This window comes from Natator depressus, chromosome 13 (genome assembly GCF_965152275.1).
Source record: "Natator depressus isolate rNatDep1 chromosome 13, rNatDep2.hap1, whole genome shotgun sequence".
NCBI classification, from domain to species: domain Eukaryota; kingdom Metazoa; phylum Chordata; order Testudines; family Cheloniidae; genus Natator; species Natator depressus.
The window spans coordinates 8,142,359-8,155,615 of NC_134246.1; the positions used below are offsets into that span (position 1 = coordinate 8,142,359).

The 13,257-nt window shown below is 47.3% G+C and overlaps 1 protein-coding gene across 1 annotated transcript in view; it reads left to right on the forward strand.

The window, feature by feature from the left end:
• Positions 1–13,257, forward strand: part of RBBP8NL (RBBP8 N-terminal like) — a 47,773-nt gene that overhangs the window by 27,776 nt on the left and 6,740 nt on the right. The window contains exons 5-12 of the mRNA XM_074969593.1: positions 581–693; positions 3,143–3,215; positions 5,280–5,446; positions 6,266–6,348; positions 7,710–7,873; positions 9,438–10,290; positions 10,893–11,013; positions 13,164–13,225. Coding sequence (XP_074825694.1) covers positions 581–693; positions 3,143–3,215; positions 5,280–5,446; positions 6,266–6,348; positions 7,710–7,873; positions 9,438–10,290; positions 10,893–11,013; positions 13,164–13,225 — 1,636 coding nt within the window. The remainder of the gene's footprint in view (positions 1–580; positions 694–3,142; positions 3,216–5,279; positions 5,447–6,265; positions 6,349–7,709; positions 7,874–9,437; positions 10,291–10,892; positions 11,014–13,163; positions 13,226–13,257) is intronic.

Here is a 13,257-nt window from a genome sequence, read left to right on the forward strand (position 1 = left end):
TCCTAAGTAATGGGCTTACTCTACAGCAAGGGAGATTTAGGATAGATATTAGGGGAAACTTTTTAACTATAAGGGTAGTTAAGTGCTGGAATAGGCTTCCAAGGGAGGTTGTGGAATCCCCCTCACTGGTGGTTTATAAGAACAGGTTGGACAAACGCCTGTCAGAGATGGTCTAGGTTTACTTGTTCCTGACTCAGCACAGGGGGATGGACTAGATGATCTTTTGAGGTCCTTTCAGCCCTATATTTCTATGATCCTGTGTAACCAAGAGCAGAATCTGGGCCATGGAGTTTATCGAAACTTCTTTCACTTGAATTACTATCAGCTTTGAAAATTCATATCTCCACCTGATTGCCATAGGGAAGAATTGTGTATCTCTACATGCTGTGTCCAAAAGCTCACTAAAGTAGAAGTGGATTTTTGCCCAGCATGTCACTGTCATCTTGTAATGAATGCCAGATTTCGACCTTGTCCTGATGCTGTAGATCTGCCTCCCAAGTGCAGGTGGGGTTTGGTTTCATTTGCTTGTATAGCCATGTATGGATAACTTAGCTTCTTGGCTCTGGGGTTTTTTGTTAAGGCTGAGAGCAGGTCTCTGTGACAGATGCATGGTTGCCCAGGAGCTCGCCAAGAAGAAGCAGAATGAGTATGAGAACTCCCATTTCCAGAGTCTCCAGCACATCTTCATCCTCAGTAAGTATAGCGGCTAAATAGACCTTCAGCTTTGCCCTGCTGGCATTTTGCACTTTTGCACCTTAAGTGTCTGCTGATCATTCGGGCACAATCGTATGTGCAATCCTGGGGGCACATGTCCAATGGGCACATGTCGGGGGGTGCAGATCTGAACATCTGGACCTAGGAAAATCAACATTTCCTATAAACACTAGAGATTTTACCTGAGAGATTGCAACACAGGACTTTGCTACAGCATGTGCATATGGGCCGGGCAACGTCAGCCACTTATAAAAAGATCCATTTGGCAAGGTAGAAGCAACACTCTGGACAATACACAGGAAATATACAGCAGCAGCTCTGCACTGGTAAAGAAAAATCAAGGAACACGTACAATTAATCTTCTCCTGAGTCTTTGGCAGCACCTGAGCACTGCACAAGCCAAGGGTATTTTTCTCTCTGTCTCTGACTATCCCTAGGGATTTTGATATTTTGTTTTGCTTTCCTTTGGAAGAAAGAGAACAGTGTCAGCAACTGTGTGTTTATTTCTTCATTATGAGTTTGATCTTCCTCACACCCTGTACCTCAAGTGTCACTTTCACACAGAGGTGTAAAAGCCAGGCACTGGTTGGTCATATATCTCCTTTGCACTGTAGCTGTCTGTCCCCTCTACCCTTCATTGCCACTTGGCTTGTAGCAATCAGAAGAAGCATTTTCACCCTACAGATCCCAGAGTTCTTTGGGAGAGGGAAAGGGAGTTGAGACTCCTTTGGAAATCTGGCTCTTAATGTCCTGGTAGACAAAGCAGGTCTCTGTTTTAAGTTCTCATCCCAAAGACCCACCCAGAGTAAACTCCGAGGAATTCCTTATCATACTTCACATACTTTCATACCCACGTTACACAGCAAGCACATGCCTTAACTACCATTGCAAAGAGGCAGGTACCTGTACTTTACAGCGAAGGGTGCCATCAGTATGAGGGTCAGCTCCTGGGGGTATCAGGTGCTCTGATGGAGAGGAGATGCTGTTTACTAATAGGGTTCAACCTGCATTTCCTAGTTACTGCCCGTTCCTGGAAGGATCATCTCCTGAAGATGATGCTTGCAGGAGAGACATTATAGAGCCAGACTCACTGACGGATGCTCTAAGGCCATTCTCAGAGGGCATGCTGCCTTCAAGAGTTATGACTCCCAGCTGTGACATCAACGTGGATAATAATGTGTACCCGAAGGCAGACACCAGCAGACCTGGGGGTGACAGTGGACGAGAAGCTGGATATGAGTCAACAGTGTGCCCTTGTTGCCAAGAAGGCCAATGGCATTTTGGGATGTATAAGTAGGGGCATAGCGAGCAGATCGAGGGACGTGATCGTTCCCCTCTATTCGACACTGGTGAGGCCTCATCTGGAGTACTGTGTCCAGTTTTGGGCCCCACACTACAAGAAGGATGTGGATAAATTGGAGAGAGTCCAGCGAAGGGCAACAAAAATGATTAGGGGTCTAGAGCACATGACTTATGAAGAGAGGCTGAGGGAGCTGGGATTGTTTAGTCTGCGGAAGAGAAGAATGAGGGGGGATTTGATAGCTGCTTTCAACTACCTGAAAGGGGGTTCCAAAGAGGATGGCTCTAGACTGTTCTCAATGGTAGCAGATGACAGAACGAGGAGTAATGGTCTCAAGTTGCAATGGGGGAGGTTTAGATTGGATATTAGGAAAAACTTTTTCACTAAGAGGGTGGTGAAACACTGGAATGCGTTACCTAGGGAGGTGGTAGAATCTCCTTCCTTAGAGGTTTTTAAGGTCAGGCTTGACAAAGCCCTGGCTGGGATGATTTAACTGGGAATTGGTCCTGCTTCGAGCAGGGGGTTGGACTAGATGACCTTCTGGGGTCCCTTCCAACCCTGATATTCTATGATTCTATGATTCTATGATTTTAGTCTATGTCTCTTGTAATGCTCCAGTAGGGGGAGACGGAGGGCAATGAACAGCCAGGTCTAGTACAGCAGGGAAGTTCATGTTGCTCGGTATTTAAGGTAGAAATTCCCACCTTTGCCACAGGGTGCTCGAATGCTCGCTATGCACATTTCTAATGGGGAGGAAAAAATCTGCAAGCGCTTGACCTTAAACAGCGTTTTGAAGAGGCCTTGTTGGAGGGATGCTGAGAACTTGCGCACTGGCCCTTCTGAGCCACTTCAGCTGCAGAGAACCTGGCATTTCATCTCTGGAGGGGTTAAAATTTCGATGGCGGGTGGCAGGAGCGATTTCACCAACTGCCCTGCAATCATGGCCGATCTGTGCCTTGTTGTAAAGCTGGCACCTCTATTTGGAATCCGTTGGGGTTTTTTAAATGCTCATCATAATCCTGCCCATCCAAGGCTGTCTCCGCAGGGCAGCATTCATCTCCCAGCATCTTGCCCAGCTAAATCCATGTCTGATCCCTAACCTGCTGCACTCACTGTCTCTCTCTGCAGCTAATGAAATGAACAGGCTGAAGGAGGAAAGTAAAAACCTGAAGGAAGAACTGAAGAGGCTACGAAGCCTGGAGTAAGCTTTGTTCTGGGTTTCATTCATTGGGTGGTGTAGGGCTGGCCAGGTGGTTCCCCGGGGACCCTGGCACTCTCCTGGTCACGGTTGAACCAGCCCAGCATGAGAACCTCCTGGCCAAGGGAGTGGAGATGCCTGTACAGTCTTCATCATTGTTTTTATTCCAACTTCCTAGTATGAGCTTCTGGTTCCTTCCCTCACCCATCAGTCCACCTGCATATAATAGAGGCCCCTTCATCTTCAGCCTCATTGGAACCAGGCAGGATTGGTGCTTGGCACTGGTGATGTCATGGAGTGAAATGGGGAGGGAGATCATGGAAAGTTCAGGGAGTTTCCTGACCCTGGCTCCCCTTTAGTCTGGTTCTTTGACTAAATAGTGATTGCCCCACTAGTGAATGGGAGAGAGAACCCCTACTCTGACTGCAAGTGTATGCTGAACCCCTTGTCTCTGAGACGTGAGGACTAAATGGCACTCGTTACACATAGTGCACTTCTGCTAACATACTAATTGTGTGGGGTGAAATCCTGGCCCCACTGATGTGAAATGGGAGTTTTGTCATTGAGTTCAATGGGGGCAGGATTTAACTCTTGGTTTTTATTATCACCAGCTTCATCACCGTTCACGCACTCAGTAAATCTGTAGAGACACCTATCTAGATCTAACACCTCTTGGCAAAGCCATTGGGACATTGGGCAAAGGCAGAATGCTGATCCATTAACGTGGATCTGCAGGGAATGGATCACATTTCACATGGGAAAATGAACTGTGAGAAAGAGAATCAAGAGGGATTAGGAGGGGAGAGGATGTTTGCTATAAGTAATAACCTAGCAGAGCACTTTGGTGAAACCCAAGTAACATGTCAGGTTAGCCAACATATACAAATCAGCTCATTCCTTAGGGGTTTAAAGTCCATAGAAATTATCACAAAGAGATCAGTAGAGAAACATGCTTGCTTTGGAACCCAAACGTTTCCTCAGTTTAACACAAATTCTCGTATCTAGCATCTCTCAAATGACTGCAGAGGTTTCTAGACCTGGAACTAGCTTGACTTACTGAACTAGAGCTGTGCAAAAGTTTGTTGCAAAACCTCCCTGCGTTGGGGCCTTATATGGCTAAACTGAAATCCCTGCCAGAGTTACCAAGTTTGTCACAGAACTTTCAGAGCATATGGGCCAGTCGTTGGTCTGCATTGAATTCACACCAATGTCATGGCTTCCCGTGAAATTTTGCATAGCAGACTAAGAGGAAACTCAGCTGCTTCGACTGAGTTCTGCTTTGAGAAGGTGTCAGGGCTGCACAGGGGTTTTCGGGTGCCTAGGGCAAAATCTGAAACTGAGACACACACCCCCCACACCCTTCCAAAAACATTGCCATGGATATGAAAGAGTTGAAGAAGAGGGGAGGGGATGGAAGGACAGAGAAAGCCCAGGTGTGTGGGGTCACTGCCTTCCCTGTGTGGATGGGGAGACTGCCCTGTGTTCAGGCGGGGGCCACTCCTGGTCCCACCTCTCCCTGAGCTCCAGCACTGTTGTGAGTGGTGTCCCCAATACTTGACCCTGCTCCTACCACCAGACTCTTGGCCTGGTAGGTCACCTCAGGCTCAGCATGATGAGGCTAATGGTGGTGACAGAGGAATCTGGGACTGGCCGGGGAGGGCAACTTGATGGCAGGTGCCAAACTCGAGTGGCACTGCAACCCCATGTGCCAAGTCACAATGACTCTCACTCAAATTTGGCCTGGCCACCCCTCCATCACTTTGGGAGCTCTCTCAAACAGGCGGCCTGGGGTAAACTGCCCATTTTGCCCTCCGCTCTGGGCCGATGGTGTATTGGTTCAGAGCAAACCTTGGAGTCCAATTCAGTTGTGATGAGCTGAAATGGAAGAAGATGTTTCCGTGAGCGCTCAGGAAGCCCCATCACTTTGTTTCCCAGGGCTTTTGAGTTGTTGCACATTCCGTTAAGACGAAACACCGGCGCTCAGAGCTCACACCAGGGCAGCCTTTAAACTTGTGGTTCCCATCTCATTTCTTTTTCCATTCATTTGTTTCCTTTTCACTGCAACAGTGACAGAACAAAGCACCAAAGAGCCCTCCCCAGAGAAAGCAGCTCCATCCCGGACTCACCATTGGCTTTACTCTCTCCAGTAAGCCAGAAGCTCAGCACAGACAAAGCAACTAGCAGAGAAGCAGAAGAAGGGTATCATGAACAGCCTGGCCAACAGCTGGGAGAAGGTATATACTGCTGGCTCCAGTATAGGGGGTGTAGGGACCAATGACTGGGCTGCAGCAGCGAGTTATTCTGGCAAAGGATTCTGATTAGATCAAATGGGAGCAAGAGCCGAAGTCATCAAAACCCCAGGATGGACATCAATCTAGAGCATAATATCTGGATTGCATGGAAATAATACATGAGCTGCAGTGCTTTAGTGGAAAATATTCCCCTGAGGTGATCCAGTGTCATCCATCACAGATGATGTGTGGGAAGTGCGAGTCTTTTCCCTTTATTCCTGGCAGCCTCCTTGCAGAGAGCCCCTAGGGCTCCATCTGGAATCAAAAGAGAGACAAAAGGCTTCCCTTTTCAGCATTCGCCTCCCTATTCACATGCCCACTGTTACACATGCCGCTGATTGTACTCCCCCCCACCCCCCGTACCGGGCACACTCCCATTAATGTGCAGGCAGCCTTTTGCACAACAAACCAGGCCACTGATTTACACACACAAAGCACCTGTTCATGCATTTGGTTCCTTCCCCCTCCCCTGCCCCCATTGTCAATTGCACATGCAACAGAGCATACACATTCAGAGGCTGGCTTGAGTCTGACAGAAAATTTGGCTCCAAAGAGATAGAAATCTTCCTTAGGAAGCACTTGGTGCCCTGCCAGCTTTTTGTAGCTGCGATCTGCTGATTGATATCCAGGTTATCAGACTGGTTGACCAGACTTTTTAGGCTGCTGCATTACAGCGCCACGTGCAGATGGAAGAACCGTAGAGCAGCCGCAACGGAACTCTGCACAGCTTTCGCAATGACTGGCTATTGCCTTTGTTTTCAGAGAAGTCTGCAGGACAGAGACGTTCTCTGGGCAGTAGGATGTCTTCAAGTGCTGTTCTCCAAGAAGCACATGCTCTGGAAATGGTAAGAGTTCCCTGCGGATATTTAGCACTGTCAGGCTGTCCTCGTCAAGTTGGGCATCATTCCCGTGGGGACCTGATGCTGGATAAGCTGTGAAAGGGATGGGACAAGGAATGAAATGGAGGCACATGGGGTGAAGTGACTTGCCAAGGTCATCACTGGCAGAACTGGAAAGAGAAGAAATCTCCTATTGTGTCTCCTGCTGATAAAGTCAACGTCCCAGCTTTGCTTTCACATTTATATTCCCTAGGAGCCTCAGAACTTGCCTAGCAGCAGTTGGTCATTATGCTGTGACAGCATTCATTCCTCTTCAAATCACACTGACTCCCCTTTTAAATAGGTAGTTGGAGAAATCTCTTAGGACTGAACCATAGGGGTATTGCACAGGCCCACATTTGGATACAGCCTTATCCTGTGGGATATTTTCAGAGAGAGGGGGAATCCCTGCTACTGTCTGTTTTGAGCTTGTACCTTTCCCAACTTTCCACCCCTTTGAAACTGAAAGTGCATTTCAGCCGAGGGATCCAGAGTGGGATGGAGTGCCAGACGTCGTGTCCCCATAGCTCAGGGGCCATAGCACTGGTCTCATGGTGGGAACTCAGACACACACGTGCTTAATACTGGCACTGGATCCAGTAATCTGAACTCCATATAAATATGAAACAGCAAGTGAAGGGGGTTTTGGTGAGGCTGCAGGCGGGCTGTGAGAGTAGTTAATGAAGATAAACAGTAGAGGCTGGTGTCATCGGAAAGTGGGTAGGCAAAAATGTTGAGTAAGGGCTTATTCAGAGCCTTTTTACAACAGCAGAAAGATTATTCTGTACTGGCTGCAGAATAGGAGCCTCCCCTGGAAATAAGCCAGTGAAGCAAATGGACTCTGTAAACTCATGCAAATAGGGTCTAATAGTTTGACCAAAGGACTGGGAAACTGACCGATCTTGGCTAAGCCACTGACTCTTGGCTTAACCTTAGACAAGTTACATGACTCTGTAAATCAATGTAGCTGGAAAATAAGGAATAAATTAGGACTTGCTGAAAAATATGATGCTGCATTGGATTGGAGCCTTCTTGGGGAAATGCATGGCTGATTATTATTTAAAATTCCAACACTGTATTGAAGAAGCATTCAGCTGTTCACTGGAAACTTAGCAACTCATTTTTATCACCCCTTGAATGTAAATGGATATAAGACAAAATGTAGCCTCACTAACAAAAACCACTACTAAGCAGGGTTTTCTGCTGTCATTGTTCTCTAGTCAGCTAGGCTTCTTTCACCTGGGGATCATTTCTGAGAGCCCGTTAGACCAAGCTGAGCTTTAAGCCCAATAGCCCTGGACATGCAAACTTTTCTCCTCTGCCTTTAGACTTCCCAGAGGATAGCTAACCAGCTGCATGGAACCATCGCTTTGGTGAGACCTGGCTCCAGACCATGCCTCCCTGAAAAAATCTCTGCCAGGAGAGCAACGTCACCACCAGCAAGAAAAACCTCACTGTTCCTGGAGCGTGAGCGCAGCCCCAGCCGTGAGGCGTGAGTAGCATCGTCTCAGTATTGATATATCTCCAACATCATAGTCTCCTTGGGCCTGATCCAGAGCCCACTGAAATCAATGGAAGAATTCTCATTGACTTCCAGGGCTTTGTATCAAGCAGCTGTTGTGTTACTGGTGGGTTTTCTTTTAGCTTCTCTCTCTCCATCACAAGCCAGTTCTTCCAGCCAGAACATAAGCCCCACCATGGTCTTTGAACCAGGAATATCCAATCCTCACAAATTTTGGCGCTTAGGCTTGGATAAGACCTCCAAACCTCATAACTCCAGCAAACCAGGCTGGAAATCTCACAAGAACAAACTTTTTCTTGAGATTCCCACTATTTTCTGCAACTATCCCAGGCAGAAAACACCAGGAACCTGGTTCTTATGCTGTGTTGTTGTTGTTCCATCAACCTTAACGAGTTTACTCCTGATCTACAGCAGGGCAAATGAGAGGAGAATCAGGCCCCTAGAAAACAGTCTGTCAGAGTATCTCTGACCTTCTGCAATTGGCCAGCACTGAGAATTGCAGAGATCTCCACATAAAGAAAAAAATGTTTGATATGAACACTGGGCAGAGATTCCCACTGCTCCTTATCTAATCCAACTGGCTTTTCTGTGGCGCTCATCACAGTAGCATCTGAGCGCCTCACTTCCCATTAACTTTAGTGGCAATTAGGGCTGAGTGAGACCTACAGACTCATTCAGAGACTATAAGTTCCCCCCAGCAAACGCCTTGCTTGGATGCGTTCTCTGTGAAGCCAGGCACTGCCAAATGCCGAGGAATGGTCACAAGCGGGGACTCGATTTATATAGGCAGGGTTTTCTGAACACAGTTTGCACAGCTCACCCATTGCTCAGGTCTCTTTAAATGTGGCTGTAAAACTCTACAAGTGAGTATGTTGAAGGAAGGAGGAAAGACTCTATCAGCAATGTAAAACTGTCAGGTTTTGGCAGCCTAGAGCTCTATCTTCAACTGGACTGCATTTTCAGGCTTCACTTGCTCGTGTCTGTGTAACCCCCTGGTGTTAGAGGTCCCCCTGTGTTTTGTCCATAGAGGCTCTGAGCCAGCTAGAGAGACCTGGCTTTTTAGCTCAAGCTGGAGCCGCTTGTTTCTGGAGGTCCCTATTTCAGTCTTTGGTGTGGCAGACAAGATGGTGGCCATCACACAAGCTTTAGTGCACAACTGATTGGCCCATCTACAGCCAGTAGGCGCACACCCATTTTTGCAGACATGCAGACAGCGTAGTTGTGCAGCCAGCTACTTGCTTTGCACACCCAAATGCAGATTTTGCACAGATGTAATCACTATGTGGGTGACCTATTGTATGTGTGCAAAAGTGGGCATGCAAACTTTGCTCCAACGTATCATTTTCTGCTAGTGTAAACTGCCAGAGCTCCACTGATTTCAACAGAGCTATGCAAATTTACATCAGCAGCATATCTGGCCAATCAGTGGCAGCACATGGAAACCAGGTGCTAAAAACAGACACTGTGATAGTGAGGTGACCCACCTGGAAACTTGCCTTTGATGTGTTTGATGATTTTTGTTTGTTTCATTTAGTTGCTTAAGAACAAACAAACCAGATTCCCACAAAGCCACTTCGTCCTATGGAACTCTACAGCTGACCACCAGGCAGGAGCAGCTCTGCCTCCTTAACAAACATTTCTCTCTGCACCAGTTTGGACTCAGGAGTAACAGCGCTGCTGCTGATAGGGACAATAGTTTGCCAAGTCACTTGCTACAGGCCAGAGAGGCTGAAGACAGAACGAGGCTGCAGGAGGAATGGGAAGATCAGGCCGCCATTTTAGAACTCCCTGGAGCTGTGGTGTACGTGCGGGACCAGCATTTGGAGGGGAGGCTTCCATTTCTTAAGCACAGAGAGAGGCTCCAGTATCTCCTGGCACAAGAGCATCAGCAGGGATTCAGGGCCAGGACAGAAGGCGACCAAAATGCAACTCCAGTTCCAGCTGCTCCTGAGGAAAGGCCCCTTTCCCTGCAGCTGAGTGCGACCATGGGGTGCAAAGAAGAGAGGTCGTACCTGGAGAAACCTGGAGAAGTGAAAGTTGTTTGGATAAACAGGGACAATGTGGAGCAAAGGGAGGAGGCAGAGGCAGCAAGAGAATGTCTCCTGGACACACCTCTGGACCTGTCAGATTATGGCAGAAGGAATGAAAACCTGAAACCTGCCAGCTGGCACAAATCCTCCAAACAGCGTGAGGCTGACAGTCCAAGTCCAATCTGTCCGGAAAGCCCCACGCTTCAGACAGGCCAGAGCTCCAGCATGCTGCCAAGAGTAGAGCATGAGAACTCCCACCTAGCCTGCAGCCAGCTCCCTGTGGCCAAACCGCTGCAAATCGGCAATGAGACTGAGCAGTTCAGTGCCAAAGAGCAAGAGGCCCTTGCGGCACCTTTGGTGAGTACATCTTGCACTGGCATCCGTTTTTCCTCTGCAGGGAGGCTGTGGTCAGCAGTCAGCTTGCTGGGCTGATCGCAGTTTAAAATGGGCATCAGCACCATTGCTGAAAGTTCTGACCTGATGGCTCTTACTGTGGCCCACAGCGTGTGAAACAGGTTGGTGGTGCCAGTCCTGTCCCTAGTGGACAGATTTTCACATTGCAAAACGACAACCACAATGAGCACTGATCAGCATCCTTGCTCTCAGTCTCAGAGGAAACCCAGGACTGAATGGACCATGGGAAGTAACTACCCTCTAAGCCTCAGGGTTTTATTCCTCCGGGTTAGGATTAAGGTGCATCGAGAGACTGCCACTATCCCTGCTGAATCTGTGCATAGGGGACATCAGGTTCTGTGGCAATGTCCCACAAATACACAGAAACCCCTATCTGATGTGTCCAGGGGGAGATGTGCATCTTTGCAGTTATACTCATTGCCAGGCTGGAGTGGGGCACCAGTTTTTTTCACCACCTTAGGAGAAGGCAACATCTCTAGCAATAAAGGCATTGGCAGTTCTTCCCATTGGTTTGTAAATAATACAGCTATTGTCATGTGTTACAGGTCCCTTCTCCACAAGGACAACCCGCTGGCAAGCTACCATCATATGATCCTGCAACAGATTCAGAGATTAGGGTGAGAGTGTCTCCTAGGGCACAGAAGCGAGAACCAGGTGCTCAAACAGGTAAAAAGCCCCATGGAAAAGCAACATTTGAGAACGCAGGAGCAGACAGTGTTTTGAGTCTGGTGTGCTGATCTCCTTAGCACTGGAAAGTCTATGGACAGGGCTTCCTAAACATGCATGCAATATGAGGCAATTGTTTTAAATTTTTTATTGTAAATTCCAAGAGGAAGACTTTCAAAGGCACAAAGGTCACCTGGGCACCAAACTCCCATGGCAGTCAGCGGAGTTGGATGCTTAACTCCCATTTATGCCTCAGAAAACCGCTCCTCAAGTCTACAATTTTCAGACCTGCATGTCTCAACGTGAGACTCCTCAATTCATATCTAGGTACCTAAATGGAAGTGGCCTGATTGTCAAAGGTGTCGAATATCGGCAGCTCCATGACATAAAACAGAGAAGCCTCAGGACTGCTGTACTTTGTGTCAGTCATCAACAGACCCCAAAAGGCTGTTCCTGCAGCCAGGAATCACACCCAGCATGCACAGATGCCCTGGCTATGCTCCCTTTCCAATAGGCATGTCTCTATACCAGGGGCCAGAAGGGTAAGTGGCATAGGAGCCATGCAGTGGCTCAAAGTCATTCAAGGATTCCCCCATGAAGTGCGCTAGAGCTTTCAATTTTCCAGCGTCTTTGTGCTACCAGAACTGGGTCTATGATCTGGACCAGCAATGAAGATAAATAGCTGCTTATCAAATGGGGGAATGAATGCTTTGGGGAACATTGGGAATGGAATACGGAGCCATCAGCTACAACTATATTCATCACAAAAATGGGGGGGGGAAATCCTGTTTATATGAAATACTTTAGTAGGCACGGGGGATGGACCAGGTGAACTGTTTTTTTTTATTATTAATTATTATGATTTATTATTTTTTTATTTTATTTATTATTATTTTATTTGGGGAATACATTTAGTTTGAGCCTCTATTATGGTGTTTTTAAATAGTTTCCATGCAGCTTGCAGGCATTTCACTCTTTTGACCTTTTAATTAACAATGTAATTAACAATTAATTAAATTGTGGCCCTTTGTTGCCAGCAGCCACTCTCCCCTCCAAAGAGCAGTAAGATGTACCTTAGAAGTTAGGGGTTAGGCACCAAGGACAGTTTAGGTGCCCAACTCCTACTGGATTTCAGTGAGTAACTGACCTTTATGCCTCCATAAATCTGCCATTGTGAGTGCCGATTGGGTAATTGTGCTCCCAAACAACTAGATTTGGTCATTTACATGTCCTGGTTAGCTGCAATCCCAGTAATTGTATGCATACATTAGGTGTGCATTTGGTGTATGCAATTACATGCCTGAATTTTGTAACATCTGGCCCAATATACAATGGAATCCTTTTGCAGTGAAGTCAGTTTTGTTTTTTTTCACAGAACAGACTCACTACAGTGGAGATTTCATTGCAACCAGTTTTGCAGTTTGTCCATTGCAGGAATTGTTTTGAAACCATTTGGAACATCTGCTCTGGTTCATTCTGGCTCTGATCCTGCAGTCCGTACACAAGCAAAATTCTCATTGGCCCTGTCTAGCCTAGGAAGATAGGTTGTATTTAAAAATCACACAACTTCTCTTCCCAATCTAGACATAGCTATTGACTTCAGTGAGGGATTGCTACATAGATACAGCAGGGTGCAATTGATGGAAGTTTACTGTAAATTGTGTTCCCCACAGTCATTTCTTTTATATTGGTATTCTGAAAATCAGTCCCCCTATGCCACCAAACCACACACACTTGGGACTTGGGCCTCCTGCTAAAAACTCAGCAGCATGTACGCTGTGGTGACTTTGCTTTAGAACCCAGTTTATTACTGGGTCAGACTTTTGCTTAGCTCAGCTCTGGGCCAGACTCACCAGTACGCTCCAGTTACTTGGTTCTACTCCAGCAATGCAAGGCAGCCATAAATCCAGCTTTCCTGGCCAGTATTTACGGCTGCTGTGTGGCACTGGGCAGCCGGAGAGTACTGGTGAGCTTGGCCGCTGGTCTCTGAGTTGTGCCAGCATTTCTTGCCTTTTCATTTTGAAATGTCGTTCATTTTGATGTCTCAGTGACCGGAGCTGTGACTATGGTTCTGTGTGATGTCTGTGAGGGGGCTAGGAATTGTTACTGCCAAAGCCGATCAGTTAACCTTCCCCTATCTGTTTCCCTAGAGGAAGACGATGCAGAGTCTGTGAAGCAGGATTCCGATGAGCCCGACACGTCGGACAGCGAGGTTCGCTTCCTTTGACTGACACATGCACCAAG